The sequence below is a fragment of the Nasonia vitripennis genome (genome assembly GCF_009193385.2).
Source record: "Nasonia vitripennis strain AsymCx chromosome 3 unlocalized genomic scaffold, Nvit_psr_1.1 chr3_random0004, whole genome shotgun sequence".
Taxonomy (NCBI): domain Eukaryota; kingdom Metazoa; phylum Arthropoda; class Insecta; order Hymenoptera; family Pteromalidae; genus Nasonia; species Nasonia vitripennis.
In genome coordinates, this window is record NW_022279623.1 from 3,249,166 (window position 1) to 3,276,711 (window position 27,546).

At 38.2% G+C, this 27,546-nt stretch overlaps 2 protein-coding genes and 1 long non-coding RNA gene across 10 annotated transcripts in view; 1 reads left to right on the top strand and 2 right to left on the bottom strand.

The window, feature by feature from the left end:
* Positions 1-5,414: 5,414 nt before the first annotated feature.
* LOC107980810 overlaps positions 5,415-27,546 on the top strand; it is a 321,278-nt gene continuing 299,146 nt past the window's right edge. For 5 of the 8 annotated variants that reach the window (XR_004226971.1, XM_031925614.1, XM_031925613.1 and 2 more), the window contains exons 1-2: positions 5,415-5,800; positions 6,184-6,503. Coding sequence is in view for 3 of the 8 variants with exons in the window: in XM_031925612.2 (XP_031781472.1) it covers positions 6,498-6,503 (6 nt within the window). In the remaining 5 variants the exon portion in view is untranslated. The remainder of the gene's footprint in view (positions 5,801-6,183; positions 6,504-27,546) is intronic. The other 3 variants (XM_031925612.2, XM_031925617.2, XM_031925620.2) reach the window with 3 other exon arrangements.
* Positions 15,236-15,503, bottom strand: LOC116416629. The gene is made up of 2 exons (XR_004226972.1): positions 15,466-15,503; positions 15,236-15,379 (listed from the first exon to the last, which is right to left on the bottom strand). It is a non-coding gene; the product is annotated as an uncharacterized LOC116416629 (long non-coding RNA).
* LOC107980958 lies at positions 17,288-18,051 on the bottom strand. Its single transcript, XM_016984656.2, has 3 exons — positions 17,866-18,051; positions 17,562-17,788; positions 17,288-17,498 (listed from the first exon to the last, which is right to left on the bottom strand). Exons 1-2 carry the CDS (start codon positions 18,008-18,010, stop codon positions 17,610-17,612), a joined length of 324 nt encoding a protein of 107 aa, XP_016840145.2. The 5' UTR covers positions 18,011-18,051; the 3' UTR covers positions 17,288-17,498; positions 17,562-17,609.

A 27,546-nucleotide genomic window follows, 5' to 3' on the forward strand; every position in this document is an offset into this window, starting at 1 on the left:
AATTTATTCTCGCACATCCATTACTTGAGTAATTTACTGCAGTACATATGCGAATTAACACCATTCTTTTAAATTTAACTTAATAAAAACGATCCATTACCATTCTAATAGCTTACCGATAAAGCAATTAAAAATTAGTTAAGCTATAGGTGAATTCTCTTAAAAATAAAAGCACATTTTATTATTCGGAGCACAAGTAACTAAATAACTATTATATGAATTTCAAAAAGCTACAATTGCATTTTGTTTGCGCTTTAGATTTGGCAATAGTCGGCTTTGATAATAATATGTAGCATATGTTTGGTAAACAAATGCATCTTTGTTATGCACGGATTTATAAACATTGCGTTAACAAAACTATTGATGGTTAACTTTTGCAAATCAAAAAATCGATACATATGGGAAAGGGTATAAAGTAACAGATATCTATTTTTACTTATAGCTTACTGAGCAAATTTACGACATCTGCAGCAGCTTTGTATTGCATTCTGGACGGAGATAGTCAGAAATCGATAAAAAAAGGCGTGAAGAAGATTAAGCAATCTTATCTTAGCTATATTTACACAGTGTATATGTAGAGGTATCTTTATCCAAAACCGTTATTGCTTTCGACTAAAAATACGTTAAAGTAATAACTGAGTTTGTTATTAACGAATTTGCAATGTTTCAAAACAGAAAAAAGATTATTTCATAGTTTTCGACGCTTGAATAAACTTAGAAGTAGTCCTCCACAAACATCTGGTAACTATATGGCTCACGAAATAAAAACAACCGCTTTTTCTCTAATCATCAAAACTTGGGTAAAAAAAAACCTTGTGAGAACGAAGTCAGTAGCAGAAGGTACGACGAGCCACTCGTATTTCCATAAGTAGGTAGCGAGAGAGTGAGGTAGTAAAAGCGGAGTAGGAAACTCCAACGAGAGCATACGAGGGGCGCAAAAAATTAGCTGAATCGAAGAAGCGCAAAATGCCAGAAGCTACGTGGTCAAGGGGCTAATTTCCTTGCCTCTACTCATCCCTGCTCTTTCGCAAATTTCAGCGAAGTTTGCCTGCGGCTTACAGCCGTATGCCAATTATGCAAAATGGAGGTTAACTGCTATCGCTTTATTGGTGAACAAATACATAACTTTCTGGTCACTTGCGTTTTGCAGGATTTGTCGTGTAAAATTCATCGTACGGCATAGCAGGCGAATTCCAGTCTGGCATCAGCTTAGAAGAGGATTGTAATGGGGCTGTCTATTTTAAAGCTCAATGATCGCCTTGCATTAATTATAGAGATAGGGTATCGTTCTTGTCGCTTTTACGCCAAGCTCAAGAATACGTCGCGGCTAAAAAATTGGCATGACGTTCTGCACTCGATGCAAAGACTATGGATTTTAGCATGGAAATTAAAATATACTGCAACATACATATTTTCAAATTTATTATTAAAAGAAAAGAATTAAAAAAAAATTTATACATTTCCGCGAAAGTAAATATTTTCATCGAGGAACGTTAAGCTTTTTTTTAACTATTCAATCAAGTTTTCCATTAGGATTTTATTTTAGCACACAACATATTGCGCAGTGCGTATTTTTATTCTGTAAAGTTTACTCTGGAAAGAAAAGTGCATTTTCTATATTGGGATTAAAGAGATTAAATCAAGGACTTCGATCGTTTGAAGCATTCATTCCGACTCTTTTTATGCGTTTTATCCTTGCAGTCAAATTGTCTCGTTGACCACGTACTGCAAGCGACATGAATCTGTAATGCACGTAGATAGACAAACATATCGTTCGAATTCACTTCTTTTATATTTTTCTACTCCGCACTGATGAGTCAAAAATAAAGTAAAATGCCGATAAGCTTTAATTGTTTAATACTTTTATGAAATAAAACCTTTATTTTATAAATCAAAAACGTTAAATCTTATTTTAAATACAATCTAGCAGCGACGTTGTACATTATTAAAATGTCTCGCTTTCCCGTTGAATATTAATCCGTCGTAAAGCGTAGACTTGCAAACCGGATCGTAAACGAGCAGTATGATGACGCACCTAGTAAAATTCGAGGATGGAAAAGAAGTTCATTACACAGTAGGATGCTTTCCTCCGTCTGTAATTTATTTTTCAGAATCAAGTTTACGACTGCCATAAAATCAGGGTAGCTTCTCGCGAGTCTGACGAGTCTAGCGGCAACTCGATGCCCCGCCGTGCCCGAATTAAGAAAAAACGGGAGCACGGAAGGAAAAGAAGGAAGACGAACCGACGTTGGGAGACAGCGAGAATCACCACTCAAGCACGTATAGCGTCTCGCGCTCAATCTGAATGGTCTGACGTAGCGAGAGGTATGCACAGTAGTGTAAGAGAAGGACAGAAAGAGAGAGAGAGAGAGAGAGAGAGAGAGAGAGAGAGAGAGAGAGAGAGGGGGGGGCGAGAGTAATCAGTAGGGGAAGAGATTGAGCAAGAGGGTAGACGAGGACGCGGTGAATAAAGCACAATTTAACACAATTGACGCTAATAAATGGTATTTATCGGTGCTCGGTAGTTACGGGAAAATAAAAATTCAGCCGCCGTCGCCACGCCCGCATTGTTCGTAGCAGAAGCTGTATATGCCGTCGTTATACTGCTACACTGCTGCTGCTGCTGCTCTCAAGAGAATATCTGCGGCTACACCCCCCTATACACGCAACCTCTTGGTCTTCGTTGTGAAATTATAGCGCGGAAGAGGTTGCCCTTATTCTCCTACATATTAGTCTGCGACTTTCATCTCTCTATAATAACGAGAAAAAATGTTGGAATTTCTATGGAAGTATCTTTTTTTTCTCAACAATCTGTGGTACACATAGATACCACTTGGCTTTGTTGCGTTTGATTATCATAAGTGCGAAATACTGTTACGCGATACGCTTTTGAAAAGGTTCGCGTCACAGGCTGCTTCAATGCTGCATACCTACTCTCTGATGGCTCCAACATTATAGTTACTTCCTCCGCACACAGTGCCGAGAAGAAATTGCTCTTAAAATCCGTTAATGCCTTTCTCGCCGTGTCAACGCGCGCTCACGAGCCTATAAAAATTATTATATGAATGCCTCTCATTACTCGTTAGTCTCGAATTTATGGGAATGTCGCCGGACCGTCTTTCGCGTTTATCGAACAATATGAGGAAGCAAGAGTCTAGAGAGCGAACAAGAGAGCACGGCTAGGAAAGGGGGAGAAAAGTCGCTCGCACAATTTATTGGCCGCGTAGATTGCTCCTCTGCCCTCTCTCCTTGTCGCGCGCTCGGCGTCTTCGTTGTTCTGTCGCCGATGAGACAAAGGCTCGCCGACGCCTAAGTCATTTCTCTGCCGCGCGTATAACGAGTATGATATAAGATTCGAGGCAAAAATCGACGAAACTTATGACGCTCGTTTTGTTGAGAATTGTTTATTGAAGCTTATATATCTCGCTCGACTTTGCGATTTTATACGCGCGCGCACGTATTGACGCCGCGATGCTCTCTTTTGTTTGCTGATCGGACGTTTAACGTTTTAACGAGCGGGAGATTCGCTTGTTCGTTGATTACGATTGAGACCGGCACGGGAGTGACTTGTAAGATGGGGTGTTTGCGATAAGTCACGCGATGGCACTTAGTGCTTATATGCTTGACGTTGAGTCAACTTTCAATTGGTGCTAGTCTATATTGGTGCACTTTAATATGTAATAATGCCTGAATCACTGCTGTTTTCTTAGCCACGACGTAGATTGTTTTAAAATCATCGATTTTTTCTTCTCAAAGAAATATCTATGTCTTGTATTGTTTACATGCAATTATTCACTTTACATATAGACTATTCAAATATGTGAACCTGAAATTATTATTGGATTAGAGAATATAGAATAATTTCAAGTACTTTGCTATTATGGAATGTGAAATGTCGACTAGTTACTTTGCTTTTGTAGATGGAAAAATCTTTTTAGATTATTGTACTTAATTAAATTTTGCACAATTATACTTATAGCTAAAAAAGAATTTTTTCATAAAGGAAAGGAAATTTTAACTGTTATGTTATTACTCATATGTATCTTTAAAATTAAGTTTTGATTACTGTCCCACATCAAACTTACAAAATACGGAAGAACAGTCTTAAAAAATTAACAACAACGATTTTCTATTATTGTAAAGTAGATGATGCAGAATGTATAAAGTGAATCATATGCGAGCTAATTAAAGCAAAGGCGCCTTTTTACTTGATTCACCAAAGTAAACGTATATATTTTTTAATAATAAAAAGGGGAAGAAAAGTATGTTAGCGAACGCAATCTAGTGTAACGGTTACATGCAGCAAATGAAGCGCCCGGAAGTAAAAGTGCGAAAAAAGAACAGCCTTCATTTCTAAGCAAGGGCTTATTTCGAAGCTGTAGTACATATAAAGGGGAAGCACAAAAAGGCGCACACGGCAACATATTCGCGCAAAATCAAAGGACGAAGAAAATCGCCAAAAGATGAACCCGCGCTAGCATTTTTGTTTAGAGACTGAACAAACACAAAGCTAAAAATAACAATAACTTACATTCGCGCAGGATCAAAGCATGCCAACGAAAATGAAACCAGAGCTATGGCGGGGAAGAAAATGAAAAAGCTGCATTTTCATTTTAATTTTTTTTTTCTCGTTTTAGGATGCGGACGTATAAGGCATTATTTTGCGAAAATTTAATTTGGTCGAAAATTAAGTTTAAAATTATTTTCTATGCGTAATATTTAGTGCTATGCATGGGACAGCATAGCAATATTTTGCGTATTATAAAAAGCGATAAATGTAATGAGTTTTTTTCGTTGACAAAAATTCACTTTAAATGGAAACGTAAGCAGCGTTCATAATGTTATAATCTTTCTGATGTAGCCATCTAAACGCAGTTTCTCTCTACGAAAAGGACTTATCATTCATACTTTCTGCAACAGCTGTCTCGCCAACCAGCTTAACGAAAAAAACGCGCGAGTGTACAGCGCAAAATATGTATCATAGCGCCAGGATTCTAAATTAAAATTCTGAGCAATTAAAGCGCACTATACCTGTTTAAAAGAAAGAAAGGAAGAATCCAAAACGTTCAAACTCACAGAGACTCATTAGGAGCAATTTTCTTTCAAATTCTCCGCAACAGTAATTTTCAGCGCCTATACGCGAGAGCTCCCCGCAACAGAATGCGGAGCGACGAACTGCAGCGCTGCGAGAGGCAAAGGGAAAGATTAAGAAAAACAAAAAGCAGATGCACACGCGCTCGGCTCGGAGTGTATATAGCTAGAGAGGGAGAGAGTGAGACAGACGCGGAGCCGGAGGGGGAACGGAAAGGCGCTGCTATTCGAACGCCGTGGCGGCGCGGCGTCAGCGGTGACGCACGCGCGCGCCGCGAGGGCGCGCCTCGGTCGTGAGCGGGAGCCTCGAGAAGCCGGCGCATCTCAGTCTGCCGGAGTCGTTTCCGCGTACTGGTCGTGACTGCAAATCCGCGCGACGGTTTTCCTTGATCCACGATCGCGCGTGCGACTCCGATCTCTCTTTCTCCGTGTGTAAACACGCCGCACGCACGGAGCCGGGCTGTCAGGGCGTCGTCGATTCGCCTCCTGGACAAAGATCGACTGTGGAGTTTCGCCGAGGCGATATCAACAGGTGCGCGCTTTATACCTGGCAGATCGTCATTGTCCAGAGCAGCAGGAGAGAGCGTGCCGTGCTGGCGCAACGACCTCCTTGAGCCGTGCGCGCTCACACACACATACACGCATTCAGTTGGATTTCGAGAGCGTCGGCCACGTGCGTGCTGGAAGAGCGATCGCCAAAAGTTGGATAGTATGTATACATGTACCTGTATACAGTGACACAGTGCGAGAGGCCAGGGAGCAGCATATACACACACAGCTATACACGTCTATATAGAGTGTGTCGGCTCGCCTTTTTTCGCGCGGCGTTCTTTTCACGCGCGCGTGTTTTTTGCGTCCACTCGCGCTGCTGCAGCCTTTGTTTTATCTTGCACCTCGCTTCGTGTTTTTTTCTCTCTGTTACGGTGCGTGTGCGCGCGTCTACAACAAAGTCCGGTGATTGCACAGTTGTTCCGGAGTTTCAAGTGTCGCTTTTAACGGCCGAGAGAGCGGAAAAAAGTTTCGCGCGCTGTCGCCTGTATATATATATATATATATATATATATATATATATATATATATATATATCTATAGGTTCTGCAGCGGGCCATCCCGGAAGTTTTCCGTGCTCGGCGCGAGTCCAGCGAGTTTTCGTGAAAAAATCTACGAGTGCCACTTTGTATCAGCTTTCGTTACAGTTTTGTTTTCCGTTTGTTTTCGGTTTCCGCGCGTGTGTGCTTTATACATATATAAATGTATGCCTGTGTGTTAAGTTGGTGAGTGTGAATATTGGATCGAGATTTTCGTCCTGCTGCGATCGACGTAGACCGCGAGCGCCGCCGCTGCCGCCTCGAGGAGAATCAGACGGGAGAGGATCAGCGCCGGTGAACTGCTGGACAGGACCTTTTATGGTGGTAAGTGACTATCGTCTTCTCTCCTTCGTTTCTTCTCTTCTGCGTGTATACACGATCTACGAGAGCAGAGAGTCCTGCCTCTTGCTTTTCTTCCTCTTTTTGCCTGCTCCCTCTCTCTCGCTCTCTCTCTCTCTCTCTCTCTCTCTCTCTCTCTCTTTCTCTTTCAGTCCATCCCAACGCGGTTGTTCTTTTGCCATTTTATTTGCCTCTCTTCCCTTTCTTTCGCTGCCGTTTGGACTCGTTCTCCTCCTACGGATAGCACTTTATGTGCGCGAATTTCGACGAGCGATATAGGCGCTTCCACTTTTTAACCTTTAATCCCTTAATGGGACCAGGTCTGGCCGTGTAATTGCCAGAAATAAATTCGTTGCTAGCGAATAAATATCGAGCGTGTCGAATGGTAATTACTCGCGAGCAGGGTTTTTATCGCCTACTTGTTTTCGTTCCACTCGTCGTGCTGGAGGGTTAGAGACGTTCATTGTGTCGTTTTTAATTTATAGGTTAAAAATGCCTGCTCGCCTCGAATAATTTAGTTTCCGGAAATTCGTGAAATACTCTGTTGCCAATAGCGATGCACGATATTTACTCTTCATTATAACTTGCTGCATAAAACTCGCAGGACATGCTTGGATTTAGGAATTAATGCCAATTTATTCCGGAACGTAAATACTTATTTACATTGTTCATTGAATTTATATATTTCTCTCTGTGCTGCATAAATTATGTCAGAGTTTGTAAGTTTTAATTATGTAGCGACCATTCCCTGGATTTTGTACAGCGATCAAATTTTATTAAAAATTTTTTCAATTTTAACGAGTATATAATAATACTACTCTTAATTTAATTTATTATGATATATTGAAGCGTTTATATTCCTTCCTAATTTTTTTACGTCAATTAAAGTATAAAAATTTAAATGACTTCACTAAAAGAGAACTCAGTATTGTTACAAAAACATGATAAAATCGTTATTATTGTGAATGTGTTGTTATGTATTATTATAAATTCCACCAGTCAATTTTAAAATATCGAAATTTTGACAGTTGAACGTCGAAATAACGCAAAATTCTTTCAATATATCATCGAAATACCGCATCAATTATCCGAGCATGAAAGCAAGCCGTTTATGTAGCTGTGTATACGTACCTCTATTCTAGCGGGAATAATGGATACTCTGTATTTTTCTTAGATCTCCTTGACCGCGCGCAAGACTGCGAATTTTCTAGTTAAATCGCCGATCGCACGTTTCATAACGCGATTTATCCGTGATCGTCAAGCTCGTACAAACAACTCCTAGCTGGTATGTGTTGAATACGTCTCTCTCGCGGCTTTCCCACATATACTGTACAGAGTAGAGGGACTACACAACGACGACAGTTCTGCGAATCCGAGCGTAGGCATGTGTGTGCGTAAATACACATTTGTGCATGTATATATAGAGAGAGAAAGAAAGACTCATGAAGCGCACGGATGATGTTCTCGCGGATTCATTCATCGGCGCTTCGCGTTCGGCCTTGAGAGAGAGAAACAGGGTTACCTTCATACGGTTTATACCTTTTTTTTCTCTCGGTCTTGCTCTTACACGGTGGCTTTCTGAGATGCACTGCACTTTCGCCGTATTTACGCTCTCTGCACTTTCTCGCGTAGAATTTTCATCAGACACGTGCGCTTTCGATTGATCGCTTCTTACTACGTTATAAGATCACCATAATCCAAGTGTCATCTGATAAAAACCTTCTAGTTAATATCATAAATGTGCGCTTGTATGAAATCAAGCATTAAATTCATAATCATTGTACAAATAATCATCAAAGATTGGTAAAGCTGCTTAAAATAGTATATTTATTTTTAAATTATGATTTGAATTTCATGCTTTGCAAAACGCTGCTAAAACGAGTTTATATTTTTTTATCATTTGTGTAATAATCTATAACTACATAATCAGTACTGGTATCCTTTTAAACTTTCTCTACAAAGGAAAGTTGCTCATAAAATCTTTAAAAAAAAACTTCAATAAGTACAGACAAAAATACATACAATCACAGTATTTAGATATATCATACTATACAATAGAGAATTTAAATACCTGCACTATAATGTTATGTTTCTCAGTTCAACCTGTTGCCTTTTTTATATTCATATAATTTCATATTTATTCTGTAAAAAATTGCATCTTTTTCGAAATGGCAATTATAGACAAGATTATTTTAAAACCCACATTTACTAAGATGGAATAGCAGTGGTGCTCTGCACGCTCGGCTAAAATTATCTGGCAGTGCATGGCTGCATCGTACACTTCTTATACTGCACACACGGCCGCCGTTTCAAGTTCAACCGCCGCTGCTCGGCCCTCGGCCTCTCTCTCTCCTCTCTTTCTCGCTCCAGCAGTGCAAGTTTCTGCTTTGGCCGCCTCTCTCTCTCTCTCTCTCTCTCTCTCTCTCTCTCTCTCTCTCTCTCTCTCTCTCTCTCTCTACTCCATCTCCCCCATGACTCTGCAGGCGAAGAGCAGCCGAAGCTGATGGATTGAACTCCATTTCCATGCTACACGATGCGGTCAACTCCATTTCATGCTCTGATTTCTTTCTGGCCACTTTTATATTAGACCTGTTTATTGAGGATGATCTCTACCGTATCCCTTCTTCCCATACTGCCGTAATATATTGCTCTTTCGAGTCTTTATTGTCTCTTTCCAAGTATGAACTATACATAGCTTACTGCGGCGCCACGATTTTATCTCGTGCTTATTTTATAGATTTTCCATTCTCACAATACCGACTGTCTTATTGTTTGATGTGCGATGCCATTCACAAGTCAGACGGAGATAAACGCTGGACAGTTCAATAAACCTTGTAGGCGTGTTGAAGTTGTTCCCGGGAAACGAGTTTCACAAACTGTAGTACAACTATTTATAACTTCATTTAATTGATGTTTGAAATTATTCGCAAATTTCCCTCGTTTTACAAAAAAATGGTTTAAAAAATTTGTTCGATGCTATTTCTTGTGTTTTCTTACGATCAAGTCTTCTAATACTATTCATGAATTATTCGTTGATAGTGAAAAACACAACAGTGAAAAACAAACGAACTTAAAGTGCTACTGAGCCAAATCCACAAACACTTTTTTTATTATTTCGTTTACATACATAATTTAAAATAATGTTTCACCATGACAACACTTCAAGCATTTACACTTCAAATTTGCAATGTCAGCTTACTATAAAGATTAGCAATGTTTTATATACACACGAAAGATTCCTTTCAATCAGTAGACGTAGCAGCAGAATCAGAATACATCCTCTCCATCGTAAGAGCCAACGATCATTTAATATTTTTAATTGAAATGTTCTGCTGTGCATATACGTGTGCAAATAATAATTTCAACGTGTGCATATTTACCCGAAGTTCGCCGAAAATCTCTCACCCATCTACTCCTTCCCATTGGGCCAGAATGTGTTTCTTTCTCCTTCTCTCTCTCTCTCTCTCTCTCTCTCTCTCTCTCTCTCTCTCTCTCTCTCTCTCTCTCACGCGCGCGCGCGCAATTGTTACATATCCCCTCATCTTTCACCTATGGCTTTCATCTTCCCTCTCACTCTTTTTAGATTTCTTCGGCTGTTTGGGCTCGCCGATCTCTATCCCGGCCGACGGACCGCGCGCTGTTTCATTATTCTCCGAGTTCTATTCTTCTTCGCAGCCTCTCTTGCGCTTCATTCGCTTTCGCGTGTACTACATGCATACACACTCCTGAGTAAGCCTCGTTCAGCTCGCTTATGTACGAACACACAGGTATACACATAGAGACCGGCGCACATAACGCGCTGGCTCGCCCGGAATGGAATCTCGCCGCTGGTGCTTAGTTGCTCATGGCTCTCTTGTACCTTTGGCGCTGTGTATAAGCAGCAACCGGCGTAACGCAGCTCGGTGATCTTTCAAGATCTCCTTTCCTAACCTTCACCTCGACCCAACTCCTTCCTTCTCCTGGGGCTCTTTCGCTCTCTCTCTCTCTCTCTCTCTCTCTCTCTCTCTCTCTCTCTCTCTCTCTCGCTCTTCTTTTCGTCATTTTGCTCTTTCTTTACATTTATGGCTTTTATTGCCTTTTTTCTTAGCTTTTTTCTTTTTCTTCGTCTTCGTCGTGCATGTGCCTTAAATCTCTCTCTCTCTCTCTCTCTCTCTCTCTCTCTCTCTCTCTCTCTCTCTCTCTCTTTCTGTTTCGGGCCCTTTCTTGCGTGGCTTGATTTGTTTGTTTTTTTTCCTTGTTCGCTGAATTTCTGCGTTCAATATTTTTCAAACCGTTGAAAAATTAACACCAAAGAGAGCATACGCATAATCGCTGCATACTGCATGCCTTTCTCATTCGCTATGCTAAAAACAGTTTCCGAAAAATCATCGGGTTCATGCTTATTTTAAAAATTTTATAGCGCGTTTAAAAGCTACAAGATTCCAGATTATTCTTTTACTTATCCAAGTAGAACCAAACGTTTACGCGTGTGATACCACGCTAAGTGAATATAGATAGGTATAAACTCTCTAGAGGAATAGCAGTAGAACTGAATGCAAAACCTCTGTGGCTGCAGCGACGCGTCGCGCCTCGTGAGCTCTCTCTCTCTCTCTCTCTCTCTCTCTCTCTCTCTCTCTCGGCTTTGCAAAGATCTTCAAGGGAGAGCCTTGGCCGAAAGCGAGTAAGCGAACGAACGAAGGCGGCTAGGCAGTCGCAAGAGAGGCTGCAGCACCAGCATCAGCGCGTGTCCGTGTAAATGCCGAGGCCGACCGGTCTCTCAGCTTCCTCTCCCTCCTCTTTTCTGTTTTTTCCCGTCTTGTGTGTGTGTGTGTGTGTGTGTATATATATATACATATAGTTTAGTACACAGAGGCGAGCAGAACGGGATGTGTGCAGACGCGTGGAGGTGGGTGTATGTGTCGTCCAAGCGAGTGAGCGCCACGCTACATTATGCGCCGCCGCCGTAGGCTTTTCGGACCTCTACAGAAATATTCGCGAAAGAGCGAGAGAGAGCGAGAGAGCGAGGGACGTGGGCTTTCGTTGAAACTTTGATACGCGTGCCAAATTTTCCTTTTTAGAAAGAACGAACAAGCAGGCCCACCATTTACTTTGCTGCGATGAGAGTGTATGGGTTCTTGTAGCCTTGAGGTCGGCTGCTTTTGCCCGAATTTTGCTTGAAATGAGAAACTTCTCTCGGGATACGCTGTTGATACTAATGTTTATGTAGATTATTGTTTAGCACAAATTCTCCTTTCAAAAAGATTCAAGCTATTGAATTTTTGGTTATAAGGAACGTATGAAACTGTTTTTAAACTAAAAAAAATCAGTCACAAAAGCTAAATGTACATTCGAGATTAAAAAACATGAAGGCATACGCCTTTGCAGAAGTTATTTTGCTAGAAGAATGAAGTCACTTCAAAACTGAATAGAATAATACCAATGTCACTTCGCAATCCTCTTTTGAACATCAAACATTTAATTTGCACATGGCTTTTATTCGTACGATTTCTGAACGCGATACACGTATCTGCCAACGTAAATTGATACACAGGACAGAAATTTATTGCCATTTAAATTGTTTCATAATTAACTTTAAGAAGATAAAAAAAAATCATTTGCTATAATTTAAGTTTTTTTTTAATTTTCTTGAAACGTTCTTTGCGGCTTTTACGTGGCTTTTTGAATGGATAACGTGCTTCCTTGTCATCGATTGACCCGGTGACACCATATTACAAACTCTGCACAAAAATAACCCTACACGCTACACAAAATAATTCTACACAGGAAATAACTGCACGGAAAAATTCTACACAGATATTTACTGCACGGAAATTCCCTACACACATTTTCAGTAATTTTACTACATCGCAAAACTCTACACAATCGTATAACCTATTGTTGTCAACAATGTATAACAATAAGTTATATGATTGTGTAGAGTTTTGCGGTGTGGTAAATTTACCGAAAATGTGTGTAGGGAATTTCCGTGCAGTAAATATCTGTGTAGAATTTTTCCGTGCAGTTATTTCCTGTGTAGAATTATTTTGTGTTGCGTGTAGGGTTATTTTTGTGTAGAGTTTGTACGGTGTCGACCCGGTTCAAACGTGAAGTATAAAATCTGACTTCATGTTTTTAAAAAAATGTTATTCATGCTTTCCTACTGTTTTAAGTGTTTTTTATATCAAATCATCAATTATTATAACCTGAGCAATTAAATATTTTACCTGTAAATGTAAAGTTTGATAATTATATTTTACGTATTGTAAGAGCAGATAATGCAATATGCCAATATTTTTAACTTTTTTGAGCTACACAGAGTGAAATTATTATTTCGATGATTATAAGTTATAATTTTTGTATGCAAAGTGAGCAAGCGAGAGCGAGGCAGAATAAACCCTAAAGTTACTGTTAGACATTTAAATAAACCAATTGTGTTACTCGTATTACGATTAATGATTGACACATAATGAACATGCTGATTTTTGACTATTTCGTAATACATATTCACTGCAAATCTTAAGGAATGCAATAATTTGCTACATAATAATTGTTAAGTAAGCGATAATTAATTTAAAATGTATTTGACTAAATAGTCTTAATTCTGTTTATATAATTAAATCAAAATTCACTTCATATTATCGGATATTGCACGTCTAATGATGGAATAACAAATGTCGCAAATGAATGCGGAACAAATAAATTCTTCGGAAAACATAATATGTCGCCTCAATGGGATTATGAGCATTGCACATTAATTTGCATGATTTAAAAGACGGTGTTGAAATACAGTGGGAGCATTACCGCTGCCATTTGTGCAAACAATTAATCCACTCGCTTATCGACCGGTGACTCTTTATGTCAATAACGGAGTTTTTTTAGTAAATTGGTTACTCCAATCACAGATAACTTGTTAATTGTTAATATAAATTACATACGATTTAGCTAAAAATTATAACATACCACCTGTCTGCAATTTTAATTAAGATTAAAAAATTTAGCAAAAACATAAATTAATGAAGTCTTGCATAATCCACTATAACTTTTAACTAGAGTAGATAAAGTAGACAAGCGTATTTTTAAATAATGGTGCTGGTTTAATCAAGTGAGTGCGGATATATGTAATAGTTTAGCATTTATAATGCGGTACAGTAAATTAAGCTAATTCCATGCATTTGAAACAGTTGGGTAAATATTGCAGCAATTTATATACTTACTCCCTTCAGCTCACCACAGCGGATTCCCACAAACACTGAGGTGCTACATCACCACGATACGATACGATGCGTTTTGATACGTTTGCGCATGCGCCGAATTGTTTTGCGATCGTTTGCGTTACGTTCTGCGAATGCAGACGAGTCCAGAAGTGGTGGAATTTAGATAACGGTGATAAATGGCACAATAATAGTAAAACTTTGATATTGAGATTTATTATGTAATAATACAATTTAAATAAATAAAATACACTATTCTTTTTTCAAATCCTTTAAAGCGTCTAAAATTTGTTCTAGCAGATCAACTTCTTTCTTCTGAAATTCCTGTTCCTGAATTTTAGTAGCATTTAGTGTTGCACTAAGTTCTGTTATTCCCTCATACAACTTAGTCTCTTCGAGTCTTGATGTAATATTGTTTATAGCTTCATGTAGCTTTTTGATCGCAACATTGTGCTCAGACATAGAATCGATAGCAGCTCGAGCCGTACTACCAGTTATGGTATCTATGAAATAAAATATTATAATAGAATGAAAATAAAATATTGTATAAAATTGATTATAAAAAACTTATGTAACGGTCACTTATGGGTCGGGGGAAGTTTTAAATTTCGCGCTGCGACACGGGCGACATTTTATAGGGTAGATTTGGCAAGCGTCGATTTGTATGTGTGTGTGTGTGCGGGAGAGAATACGAAGCGCCGGATCGCCGGGCAAAGCAGAACGCTGCGAGAGGTCCAAGCGATCGGTTGGACTCTGCAAATTTATAATACAGTCGACTCGAGAGAAATTGCAGAAACCCGAGAAGGGTTTTTGTATCAAATCAAAAGTTCGCTGCTCTGAGGAGGCGATCAGGGAGTCGTAGCCCTGGAAAGGACATCGTCAACGTGGCCGTCGAGACGTGGCTCCGATTTCGACGTACCCGCAATACAGATCCTAAAGCCATCCAACGCGCCAACGCCACTACTCCGAGCGCAGAGCATCAGTGATCGACGCATTGTAAGCGAGCGAATTTGAATCGAAGTTATAGATATCGAGCCGGCCATTCAAATAGTAGCGGAGACAAGCCTGTCTTTTAGAGCAAAGCCACATTTAATTTGTTGACGACGATAGCGCGCTGCGCAAGTCAAAGCATGTATGTGAGTGTGTGTGATTTGATAAATGTGCATGCGCGCATATAATTTTTTTTTTTAAGATTAGTTCGACGAACGACGGTATCCCAGTTGTGCCTCGCAGAATTTTGTACTCAAAATAACAACGTACCTTATTTTATTTGAAATATACATATATCTATTCTCCCCATACATCCATTTTTTACACTTACTTGTTTAAAACTTCATTCTCTTTCTTATTGGTGACTCGACAATATTGTCAGAAGTTACAACGTTCACCTCGTTCACCTCAGGTGAAGAATTGATTCTAATACACCAGCACTATTCGAAGATTCAGCATTCGCCCCAGGTAAAGCAATCGATTCTGATAAATCATCATTATTCGAAGATTCAGCATTCGCCCCAGGTAAAGCAATGGATTCTGATAAATCATCATTATTCGACGATTCAGCGTTTAACTCGCTTTTTAATTGATTTGGTGGCATTATGTTGGCATGAATTGTAAATCCAACAACTTGTATTTCATCGTCTTCATCCTGGAGCTCGATAACAGGTTCTTCGACTAAAACAATAGTGTCATGGTTTTATACAATAGAAATTACACTTAGTGGAACAAAAAAATCATTACAGTTATAATATAAATTTAACCTTTAAGTATTGGTGGTTGCAGCAAGTTGTACGGTATGATTTGCTCAAGTGAAGGTGCAAATGCCTCTGTTTTTACCGTCACTGTTGGGGATACACTATTTGTAGCTGCCATCGATGGGCTATTACTCGTAGAAGCTGAGATAGGAGACGTCATTTGGGGCCTCACAGAAGTTGCAGAGGCTTCTTGTCGAGTGGAAGATGTCGCAGGAGCTGGTAGTCCAGTTGAAAAAGTCACAGGGGACGGTAGGCCAGTGGATGGCATAGCAAATGTACTCGCAGTCTCGTTGTCCAGGAAACATTGCACTAGATGATTGCTCTGAATTACCTAAAGTGTTATTACAGCATTCAGGAACATTCTTTATTTGGTCGTGCCAGGACTGTATAAATAATGAACAGATAACTTTGTAAATATTGCAAGGTATATCATGCTCATAAATAATAATAATGATTGGCTAAGACTATTAACAACAAAAATAAAAATCAAATATTTACTCGTTTCCACTGTTGAATAGGTTTGGTTTTTCCTAATGGGTCAAGGGTTGCTTTCAAAATTTCCCATTCCCTGTCAGCATATTTGCTATCATACAACCAAGGATGTTTTGCCATTTCTTTTCTTAAAGCGTCAATCTGCTTAGTAGTAGCTTTTGCTCGGGCACCTATTCTGTAAAATTTATTGGAATTGAGGTTAGGTATACGAGGTTAGGGCACGCTAATAACATCCTCCGAGCTGATGAAAAATAATGACAGTTGAGAATTCGTGAATCACGAATCATACTTCTACTTACTTGTCCTCATCTTTCTCATAATTTTCCATAGCAGCAATCTGTTATTTGCAGAGGTAAGTATCACATACACAGTAAGAAATCTACTCGTATAAGCCGACCGGTTGAGACGGGAGTTGCTGTGAATTGACGGGCCGGAGATGATACGCAAGTCTATAGTCGCCGCGTACGCAAGCGATAATGGTGCCATGCAAAATGCATGCATTCAGGGGAGGGTGGGGCGTCAGTGGCACCCTAACTTTAGATTAAAATTACGCAATTTTAAAAAAGTAGATTAAAATGCAACAACTTTCAAAAATTTTAATCGATTATATTTTTTACGAAAAATCGAATAAAAAAAGCTTGAAAATTGCTCTACGTGCCTCGATAGGGGGCAGCATTGACATGGTGATGGGGCACGAAGAGCACATGAAACGGCAGACTATTTTATAATAAACTTTCATCAAAGATATTCAAATAATGTTTGTAAATAAAATAAGATGAACTTGTATTTTTATTTTATTATAGGAAGTTTACAGTACTTTAACCATCTTTATAAGTTAATTGAAACAGTTTTTTTTAGTTTCATTGATCACAGTTATAATATCTATAACAATAAATAAATAATTTATTTTTACATTTCTTCTATGTAACAAATTTGAACATTTTCATTCGAATCAAGTGATTTTATAGAAGTGTTAAACTGAGTAGGCTGGATATCTTGAATCGATGGAATATTGAAGTAAGATTCTGTGATTGAATCATCCACTGGGAGTATGTACGTACCTTCTTCGATAGAAATCTTTGTATTATCAGTTATTTGATAAAGCTGATTATTTGTAGACATCAAACAAGGTTGTTGATCTTGATTTTCAATAAGATTCAGCGTTGCCAGTGGTTTACGCTTTTTCCTTGGTACGTTAGAAGCAGGTTGCTTATGTTTGAGTGGCTGAATAGTTTGTGGAGCATAATTCATAGATGATCCTAGAATAATGTCAGATTTAATCACTGGTTTTGATGCACTAGTTTCCTTTTCAGATTTCTCTTTTTTTATATTTTTATTTCTTCAGCAATTAACTCTTCTTTGTATGATTTATTTGTGATTATGGCTGCTTTGCCTCTCACTCTCCCTTTTTTCTTCTCAGCAGGTATAGTTTCTGTACTCGTACATGAAGTTGATATTGATTGATTAGGCGTTGACATGATATCTGAATTTACCAAAGCACTCGCATCTTGTTCATTTGGAGTAGCACAGGTATCGAAATAAGGTCTCTATAAAAAGTATGGCTATTATGAAATAAAAAATTAAACAATTAAAAAGAAATTTATATTCACCAAAAAGTTGAAAAGTGGTTTTGCCTGAATAATGTAAGACAAGGGAATTCAAATTTCACCATCTGCTTGCTTTTGATCAACTTTTTTGGTAAGAGCCGAACTCTGACTAGGTTTCACAGTCTCTTGTCTGGGTTTCAAAGCCTCTTGATTAGGTATCGAAGCTTCTTGACTAGTATTCATTATATCGTTAATGAGATCTGTATAATGAACAATACGTGCCTCTGACTCTGAAAATTTTACATTAAAATACGTTATTCAAAATATTTTCACTACATATTGATTTTTATAAATGTATGTATTTTACCTGCATCTCTTGGAGTGACTGATGAGTTTTCTTCTGTAGCTGAACTGGTATCTTTTCTGGCTGTAGCAAAATCAGATGCAGAAAATATCTTTGGATTGAAAGGGCTGATACCACACCTCTTAAAAGAATTGACAGCAGTCTCCATCTTAGCCGCTTCGAGGAATGCTTGGCCAAATACAGAAAATATTTTTCCCATTGACATATGCACACCTTGACGTTGTCATGTAGTGACTTTTTTTCCAAATGTGCTACTCAGCGGACCCATGAAGCCTACATCCAATGGTTGCATCTTGTGGGTGCAGTGAGGAGGGAAACATAATATTGTTACCCCATTATCAGCTGCTAACTCTATCACTTTCAAGTTTTTAACATGTGATGCGTGTCCATCAAGGAGGAGTAGCACAGGATCTTCTGGTTTGGCTTGTGAAAATTCTATGAATTTTTGAAACCATCTGACAAAGATATCACTTGTAGTCAGATTTGTGAAACTCCGCCCATGCTCCAGGTGGTGCATCCTTCAAGAAATCTGGATTAACCTTCACCCGAGGAAAACTCAGCATCGGAGGCATAAAAGCTCCACCTGCTGACATACAAATTTCCGCTGTCACAGTCTCCCCTCGTTCAGCTGCAGTCAGCCCTCCAACTTGCCTACGTCCTTTTTGGGCAATAACCTTTGGCGATGACTTTGGCACGACAGATACACTGGTTTCATCCACATTGTATATTTTCTGAGGAGCAAAATTGTACTTGTTTAAAGCTGACTCTAATAATGCGAAAAACTCCTTAACTGCTTCCGGGTTAAAACCATGAGCTCTTGCTGCTGAATTGATAATAATAGAAATAAAAATAGACAATTATCAATAAAGATGGATTAGAGAAAAAATTGTTTCAATAAATACCTTCTGTACGATTAAAATTATGAGAGAGTTTTAATTTTTCAGCAAAATCAAATGCCAGTTTTTGGATGTCGAATGAAGTTAAACCCATCATGCTATCCTCCATTAATTTGATGATTCTAGTCAATGATATTTCTTGTTCAGTATCAAAAACCCGAGTGAAACCTACAGCTGGTATAAATGTTTTGATGACCCAACTTAGTTTAAAAAAAGTTATAATAAGTATTCAATTATAATTACCTTTGAATTGTTCTTGTGATAATACCTGGCCATCACTCCTCTGTAAATTTTTGCACATTTTTGCAACAGTTGATCTTGGAACTCCGAATTTACTCGCAGTACTCTTGCAACTTTGCCCATCCAAAACGCTTTGAATAGCCAGTTGCATCTGTCCCTCATCCCAGTTAAGTCTGGTAGACTTTTTTTTGTACGACCGCACCATTGTTCACTTATTTTTAACTTATAATTAATTTAAAACTAGTAAGTAATTTCGGAGCAGCGAGTTAACCCATGGCCTCTGAGGTTAGGTTCGATTAGCTGATTTACGCGGTCGCTGCTTACCGCCGCCGCCGCGTATGCTACTCCTGCCCGACCAGGGGTGGCACACGTGCCCCATTTTCATGACTTTTTCATTAACCATTACGTATTGTTTAAAAACATTCTTGTTCAAAACAAAAAATGAAAATGGAAAGTGCAATATTCAAAATACTTAATGGATATAGTTTCAATTTGATAGGTGCTATATATAATTTATGACGGATTCATGAAAAACGAATCCAACCATTTTTTTCAGCTCCGAATTTCGACTTTATAAAATTAATATAAAATGTTTCTTTTTTTTCTAAAAATGCATAGAGCAAAATACTACAGCTACTTTTATAATGTTTATATAAGCATTCGTTTAAAAAGATTTTTTAATATAGATAATATTGGCATGCCAAACCGACCCGCCTGACACGCTGTGCCCCACCCTCCCCTATATGAAGTTCATCTCGAAGTTCCAATTTTTCACACTATACGAAAACCTATGCTATCTCCTGTTATGCACGTAGCGAGTACATACTTGTTTACTTTTTACTAAGTTGTGAGATTACACGTTTCGTACTTAAGTTTTAATTTACAATTATAAAATACTATGGATGTGCTTGCTAACATTGCTATAGAATACGAAAATCGAATTCGTTTACGGAGACAAAATATGATAAAAAGAAGATTTTTACGGGACATTAGTAATCTTTTCGATGTTTAACCAGAACAATTTCGTAAACATTATAGGTAAGTAATAAATTTTACTTGTAACAAGTAGTGCAAAATCAAAACTAATCGTATTATTGCTTTTCAAGGATGTATCAAAACACAGCAATACAACTGATTCATTTGTTAGGAAATGATTTGCCAAACGATCGAAATGGCATCCCACCCTTTTTACAAGTGCTTAGCACTTTAAGATTTTTAGCAGAAGGAACTTATCAAAAGGGAGTTGGTACAGATCAAAACCATTGCATGAGTCAATCATCCATTAGTCGCACTTTGCACAGAGTTATTTCGGCAATTAACAGATTGGCTCCAAGATTTATAAAATTTCCTTCTACACCTCAGGAAAGCGAGTACAAAGATGGTGAGATATACATGATTTAATATAAAGTTAATTAATATTTATTACTAATATTTTTATTTAAACAGATTTTTGATTACTCTATGTATCTTCGACATAACCAAGCTATTTTTTAAAATCAATTTTTTAAATGTTTTTTTAATTAAGATTTGCAGAAATTATTGGATTTCCCGGCGTGATAGGCGCGGTGGATTGTACTCTGCCAAAAATCATAGCTCTAGCAGACCACGTGGAAGCATATTTGAACTACAAAAGACAGCATTCTCTCAATCATCAAATTGTATGTTGAATAGTATTGTACAACATTGCCAAAATTCTAAACATAATATGCGGTTAATTTAATTTCTTATCTTACATAAGCTTAGCATCAAAATTATAATAATCGCATTTTCGTGAACATACTCTTACCTTGACAAAAAGTTTATTGTTTTAAAATTATTTTCTATAGGTTGCTAACTCAGAATACAATATTTTAAATACGAGGATTTGTAGTGGGTCAACTAATGACCGGTTTGTTTGGAACCAGAGTGAAATGCGGGAGGAAATGTATGAATTAAGAAATAATCAGGAGATAACGCTCAATGAGGGACCTTTTTACATAATAGGTAAATTTAATTTATTTATGGACTCTTCTTGTATTATTGTGTTATAATATATATTGTTACGCAGATAATGTTTATTTCAAAATTTTTTCGTTTTTAGGAGACGGAGACTACACACAGTCTCGTGTTTTGCTTGTACCAATAAGGAACGCGGTTAGAGGTACTCCTGAACATGCTTTTACCACTGCTCTACGAAGAGCTAGAGTAATAGTGGAGAATGTATTTGGTATTTTAAAAGCAATATGGAGATGTATTAACAAAGCCAGATGTCTCCATTACACACCTCTATTCGCGTCTGAAATTGTACAGGCATGCACAGTACTATATAATTTTTTACGTCAACAAGGTGAGTCTAAAAGCTTATATAATTATATCATAAATTGACAATGAATATGTTTATGTTATAATTTATAGAATGCCAGTTCCTGATATTATCGAAGCTGTTATCGAAAACCAAGCCATATTGCAGGATGCCAACCCTGGTAGAAATTGATATAAGTTTAAAGCTACAACATACCACGTATTACTAGAGATGGGCGAAAAATAGGTCCATTTTTCGACCAGCGATGAAACGCTTTTTCGGACATTTTTTACGTATTTATTGGAGTAAGAATAGAGTCATACCGTATTACAAGGAATTTTCAAGCTTGTAAAAATAGATTTCATTTTCTAAAGCAAAGCACAGGTGATAGCTAGTTGATGGCTACGAAAGTACTACGCAAAATAAGTCGGGTCAAAAAAGTGAAAATATAAGAAAATCACGAATATCTTTGTATGTCGTGCTTGTATAACTCTAATTGACTGTTAATTGTGTAAACCGTTTGGAAATCGATTAAAATCCGTAAGCCTCTTTGAAATTAGTGTACGACACAAGGAATAATATCAATACGAAAGATTTAAGGTTATGTTCATTCCAACAAATGCTCAAGAAATGGGAGAAAAAGCGTTTCATCACAAGCTATGACTAGGCTATTTCTCATAGCCATTTCATAGTTTACAGCCCATTTTAAATGTTCGAATTTCTACCAGGGAATATGGGACATAATTTACATGCTCAAAATGAATATTTACTTGGACTTGCTGAACGGCAAAAAATTATTAATGCATATTTTAATAATATTTTGTAACCTAGAATAAAGTACATACATTTTCTATTTAATTGTTTAACTGTTACTAACGGCAATTTGAAAAACGCGCTAAATATTTCGGACTGTCTGAATAAGATGTGCGGAACGTCGGATAAAATCTAAATATGCTTACTTAACCTATTCCGGTATAAGACAATTTTGTCGCATGCATCACAACTAAAATAATAACTATAACTAAATATAATTAATTGGTAAAATGATATTAAAAGTTACTGATGATCAAAAAGAGTGTTTGTTATCCTACATGGAGGATCATAGTGGGTTTGCTGCTCACAAGTTCATGGGACTTGATGGTACAGCCCAACGACATGAGCAATGGAATAAATTGAAGGTTATGTTGGATAGATTGGGGCCAGAGAAAATCATTGAATCATGGTCAAAGGTAAGTTTTTAAATGTAGACTGATTTTTCGTTAGGGATTATCAATGATTTTTTTTAAGTACTGGACTGACATGAAATCGGCAGCTTGACACTATAATGCAGAAAAAAATAAGAAAAAAAGAAAAACTGGAAACCATGCAGATCAAATAATAGAGATTAATTGTCAACACGAAAGAGTACTCAAAATTGTAGGAACTTCTCATGGGAATGGTCTTGCGCTTATACCAGAAATGGGTGTTTCTTAAAGAAAATTAAAATATAAGGAAGCTGTATTGTTGAAACCAGATGAAATCGCTGTTCATTTACAGCAAATTCATGAAACTTTCGCAGAAAGTAAGAATTATATTTTCAAAATATATTATATCATACAAAATTTTAATTTTTATTGTCAACTTATAGTTGAAACATCAGATTTAACATCTAATAAAAAAGATGGGATGCAACTCAACGAACAACGAAAATTAACGAACGAAGCAATACCTCAGAATGTGTATCAGACGGCAGTTTTAACAAATCTTAGCCGAATTTTAAAAGCAGTGCAGGATTTGAAATAACAAATTTGAAATAATTTTAAATAAAATAATTTCATTTAAATCTTTATTAATTTCAATTATTACTTAGATTATAACCTAAAATATTTCAGGGTCTCGTCTGCATTTGCAGCACGTAACGCAAACCATCGCAAAACGATTCGGCGCATGCGCAAACGTATCAAAACGCATCGTATCGTATCGTGGCGATGTACATCGCTCCGATACATACACATGTACCGCTAGCCTGAATAGCACCTCTGAAATATTGACTCATCAGTTGATTTTGGAATGCATCAAAGTAACCAAGGGAATTGAATGCGAGATTGAATGCATTATTTTATAAGCAAAATTATATTGCATCAATACAATTTGCCAAGAATGTATCGATTCGAAAATCATTAAAAACAAAACTATTCTATTGTTTAGTCCACTCGAATTTTAAGCTCATCAATGTGATTTCAAAATTATTAAATAAATGGAACCCATGATGAAATACGGGTAATAGTACGCGTAAATTCAGTAGTAATCTAGCGTATGTAAAGTCTGCGCAGACGGGCCAGCCAGAACTATGACAGAAAGATGCCAACAACAGCGTCTGAGCAATACACGTGGCTAGCAGCTCAATGTTCGTTCGCGCGTAAACTGCGGAAAATGTACAGAGTGAGCGAGCGAGAGCGAGACAGAATAAACCCTACCGCTATATCGTGCACACAGACGAGATAGAGCGAGAAGCTGAAAGAGAAGTGTATAGAAGCAGCAGTAACAGCAGCAAGGCGCTAATTCTCATTTGCCACGCACCGACGGCTCTACATTGCAGCGGGTGACGTGCAGTGCGCCTTGCGCGCCGCTCGTGGAAAATCTCTATGTTTTTGCCCCCCCCCCCCCTCCTCGCTTTCTCTCTATCTTTCTCTACCGTGTCTAGTCGTTCGGACAGGGCTTCTTTGCTCTTCCTCCTCATCTCTTGCTTCGCGCACCAGCCCGCCACTTTTTCTGCTGCGGCTACAGTACACGCTCCTAGTGCTCGTTCCTCCCTCTACTCTTTCTCGAGTTTTCATTCTGCTGCAAAGAGAGAGAGAGAGAGAGAGAGAGAGAGAGAGAGAGAGCGCCGCTGCACTGGCCCGCCGTCTCTCTTTTCTCCGCTCTTTTATTCTTTACGTTTTCATCCGGGGCACTTTTTCAGGCTGCAGCAGCCCTCTCTTGCGCCGGCAGTCTCGAAACTTTTTTTAGAGCAGCCCTACCGAGAGTGAAACTCTAGCGCGAGAAAGACAAGACCACGAGCTCGCGCCCGCGTGCCCTCCCACGGGTTAGTTGACGGCGAGCGCGGCCGCCGACACCGCATGCCCGCTGCTCTGCTCGCTTTTCAGTTTGTGAATTTTCTTTCCGCGGGCTCCGCGAAAAAATGCAGAAGTAAAAAACCCTCCCGCGGAAGTTTCTTTGAACGTAATTACGTAGGTTCACGCTGCTCCGCACGACTATGGGTATACGGAGACTATTGCTGCCTGCTGCTGTGACTTGTCGCCTTGTTATTTATAAGGGCTGTTTGACAGTGTGTTTTTGTAAAGGAAGGCTACAGCAAAAGTCGCGTCATAATCAAATCAGCCGTTTGTAATGTTCAGTAGGATGTGCCAAAGGGGTATTTTCTGCTTTCTCGTTAAAAGGGTTTTGTTTCGAGTCCCTAATTTTTATCCTCGAAATGATTTTTTATTTTCATATCAAGGGAAAATTTGCAATAAAACATTTATAGCACGATAGAAAATAGCATTGTTCATATATTTATGTTCTTCTATATATTTGTACAAACTAATAGGTATCCAATAAAAGCAGAACAAATTACATCGATAATATAGATACGTGGTGTAACAGATGGGGAAAAAAGTTTTAAGAGGAAGTAGCCGTTACTTCGAGGCCGCTTATATTCTCCATTTGTTCTCCACTTTTTCATTTTCGTTTCGCGGCGAGATTTCCAGGTTGCATCTCGAGAGTCACCTTGAAACGCCACATTTAATCATATTTTCCGCTAAATTGAAAAAGTTTGGCTTTCTTCAGCTGCGATTTTTCTTTACTATATCCGTCTTCCCTCCGCCTCCCACACTTAGTTTCTTTCTTCCGTTTTGTCGCTAGCTTTTCTTCTTGTTTTTCTTCTGCATTCGTCTCTTCTTATATACATGTATATATGCTTTTGCTCTTTCTCTCAAAATGAGGATTTTAAAACTCATTAAAAAGTAAGAATTCGACCACTTTCCTTTTTTCTTCTAATCATCCAACCTACGCTGGAGGGAAAGAATTGATCGTATGATACTACAAGTTTTGTAAACACCAATTCCTCATTCTTCATTTTCATTTGAAATTTTATTTAAAAAAAATGTAATCCTACTATTTACAAAATAGTCTAAAAATCTATTTAACCAGGTATAGTGTCTTGAAAACAACTTTAGACAGCCGAAGTTCTACATTTCTATTTTATATGATTAAACGTTATCAAACCTTAAAGTATTTACATTGAGATATTTTGCGGTTATTAAACTATATGTTTGCGGTGAGTATATAATTACGATAAAAACAGCATTTCGCTTCTGACAATGTTAGTAAAGCTTTCTATTTTCTAAATTGTTATTTTCATTTTATATAACTAATTACGCTAGCATTATATGTTTCTCCCATATTCCGTCGTATTATGTTTTCGCTTTCTCGATTGTCACTCCGGAATGCTTAATATATCTAAAAATATTTCAGGCTTTTGTAATGTATGTGAGCTGAATTCACAGTCTTGTTTTCACTGTTCTGCTTTCTTCGCCACGGTAACGGGTATATATAGTTCGATACAAGTGAAACGCATTTAAGTGACGGGCGACGAAGGTGGAAAAGGTGGAAAGTCTTATTGACGAGAACAAAAGTGGATGTTGAGAGGTCAAAACACAGAAGTCCTTTTATCTTTTGTCGCCAAATCTTATAGAAATACGAGAGCTGCACAGCTGAGCTTTTGCTTATTGATCCCGTCACTAACAATAGGATTTTCTAAATATTCATCGACTTATAATCATATAGACGAAGCATGCTATATGATATTAACTCCACAGAAAGTTTACTCAAGAAAGTTATGAAATAATTCTATTTAACCATTTACTATTTTACTATTCGATTTGATTGAAAAAAACAAATAAGATTTATCTCTTTATTTTGTATTTACAAGTACACTAGTAATTATCATCAACAGATTTATTGATTCTATAGCAATGGACTTGGATAAATAAAAATATCCAGTCAGATTTCTACACTCAAAAGAGCTTCTAAAATGTAAAATAGAAATACAAAACTATACATTTCTGACCAAGTAAAAATAAAAACTCAGTGTGCATTTTAAGGAACGAACATAGACTTCCGCAAAGAAAAACAAGAGCGCATTACGTGCTGTGCAGCCAAAGCTATAACAATTCAGCAAATTAGTCATTCGCGCTCACGCTGCAACGAGTGGCAGCCGCAGCGATAATTCCAGAGCGTGACCAAAGCAAAACAGCAAACGACTGCCGTGGCAGCGCCGGCGCGGCGGTGGCAGCAGCGTCGTCAACACTGGGCAAAATTCGCGAGGCAGTGATTCACACGGTCCATTGAAATTCCTGGTGGTGCGCGATGATGATTCAAAAAGCGCGGCGGGCGCAAGGCTCAGGACTTGCTCGAGTGCATATTCGCTCGAGCTTTTACACGGTCATGCAATACCAGAGCTGCGCGAGCTGGGCTAAGAATACAAAACTCGTTTTTTCTTGCGAGTCATTACGCGAGCGAGTCATTCGATGCAGAGGTAAAGCGAGTGTGTAGTCGTGAAAGTCACCTCGCGCAGCAGCACAGTTCTGATCTGCATGTGTGTGTGTGTATGCGTATGTGTATGTGCTATACCTACGCTGGCAGGTTTCCGCAACACGCGATCGACCGAGGAGATCCTTTCAGAGTCCCGTGAAGAGAGAAAGAGACTTTTGCTTCTTCTTTTTTCGTACGTCGGTAGTGTTTAGTATTCGTGCGGTCGTTTGGAACTGCAGAAACGCACACGCTTTTGACCTGACTGTTGGTCTTTATTATATAAAGCTATTCTGCTAACGTTTGTGTTTTTCCCTGCTTCATTGCCTTTTTTATACATTTTATTGTTTTATTAATACAATTTCATGGTTGAATGATGTATACATTGGGAAAGAGACTATAGGAACTAGTGAATGAAAAAAGAATATTATTTTGCAATGAATTCTTTGGTTCCACCGTATAATATAATGTTAGCTAATTAATTTCTATCTAAGTAAAATTTTTTCCTAAAACTTTTATCATAAAACATTTTCACGTATTTATGCTGATATATACGTAACTTCCGTTTTAAAAGTTTCTCTACTCTAAAGTTGATATTTACTCGGGAACAAGAACCACTCTACTCTCTAAATTTCCAAGAGTGATTTTTTCACTCTAAAAAGAAGTGATCAGTAAGATCACTCAAGTTTGAGTCATAACATGATCCAAATCACTCTT

Coding starts and splice junctions, on each gene's coding strand:
- LOC107980958 (XM_016984656.2), bottom strand. CDS start 18,010: ATGGAGACTGCTGTCAATTCTTTTAAGAGGTGTGGTATCAGCCCTTTC. Junction 17,789..17,865: donor AGTCACTCCAAGAGATGCAG/GTAAAATACATA, acceptor TAAAATTTTCAG/AGTCAGAGGCACGTATTGTT.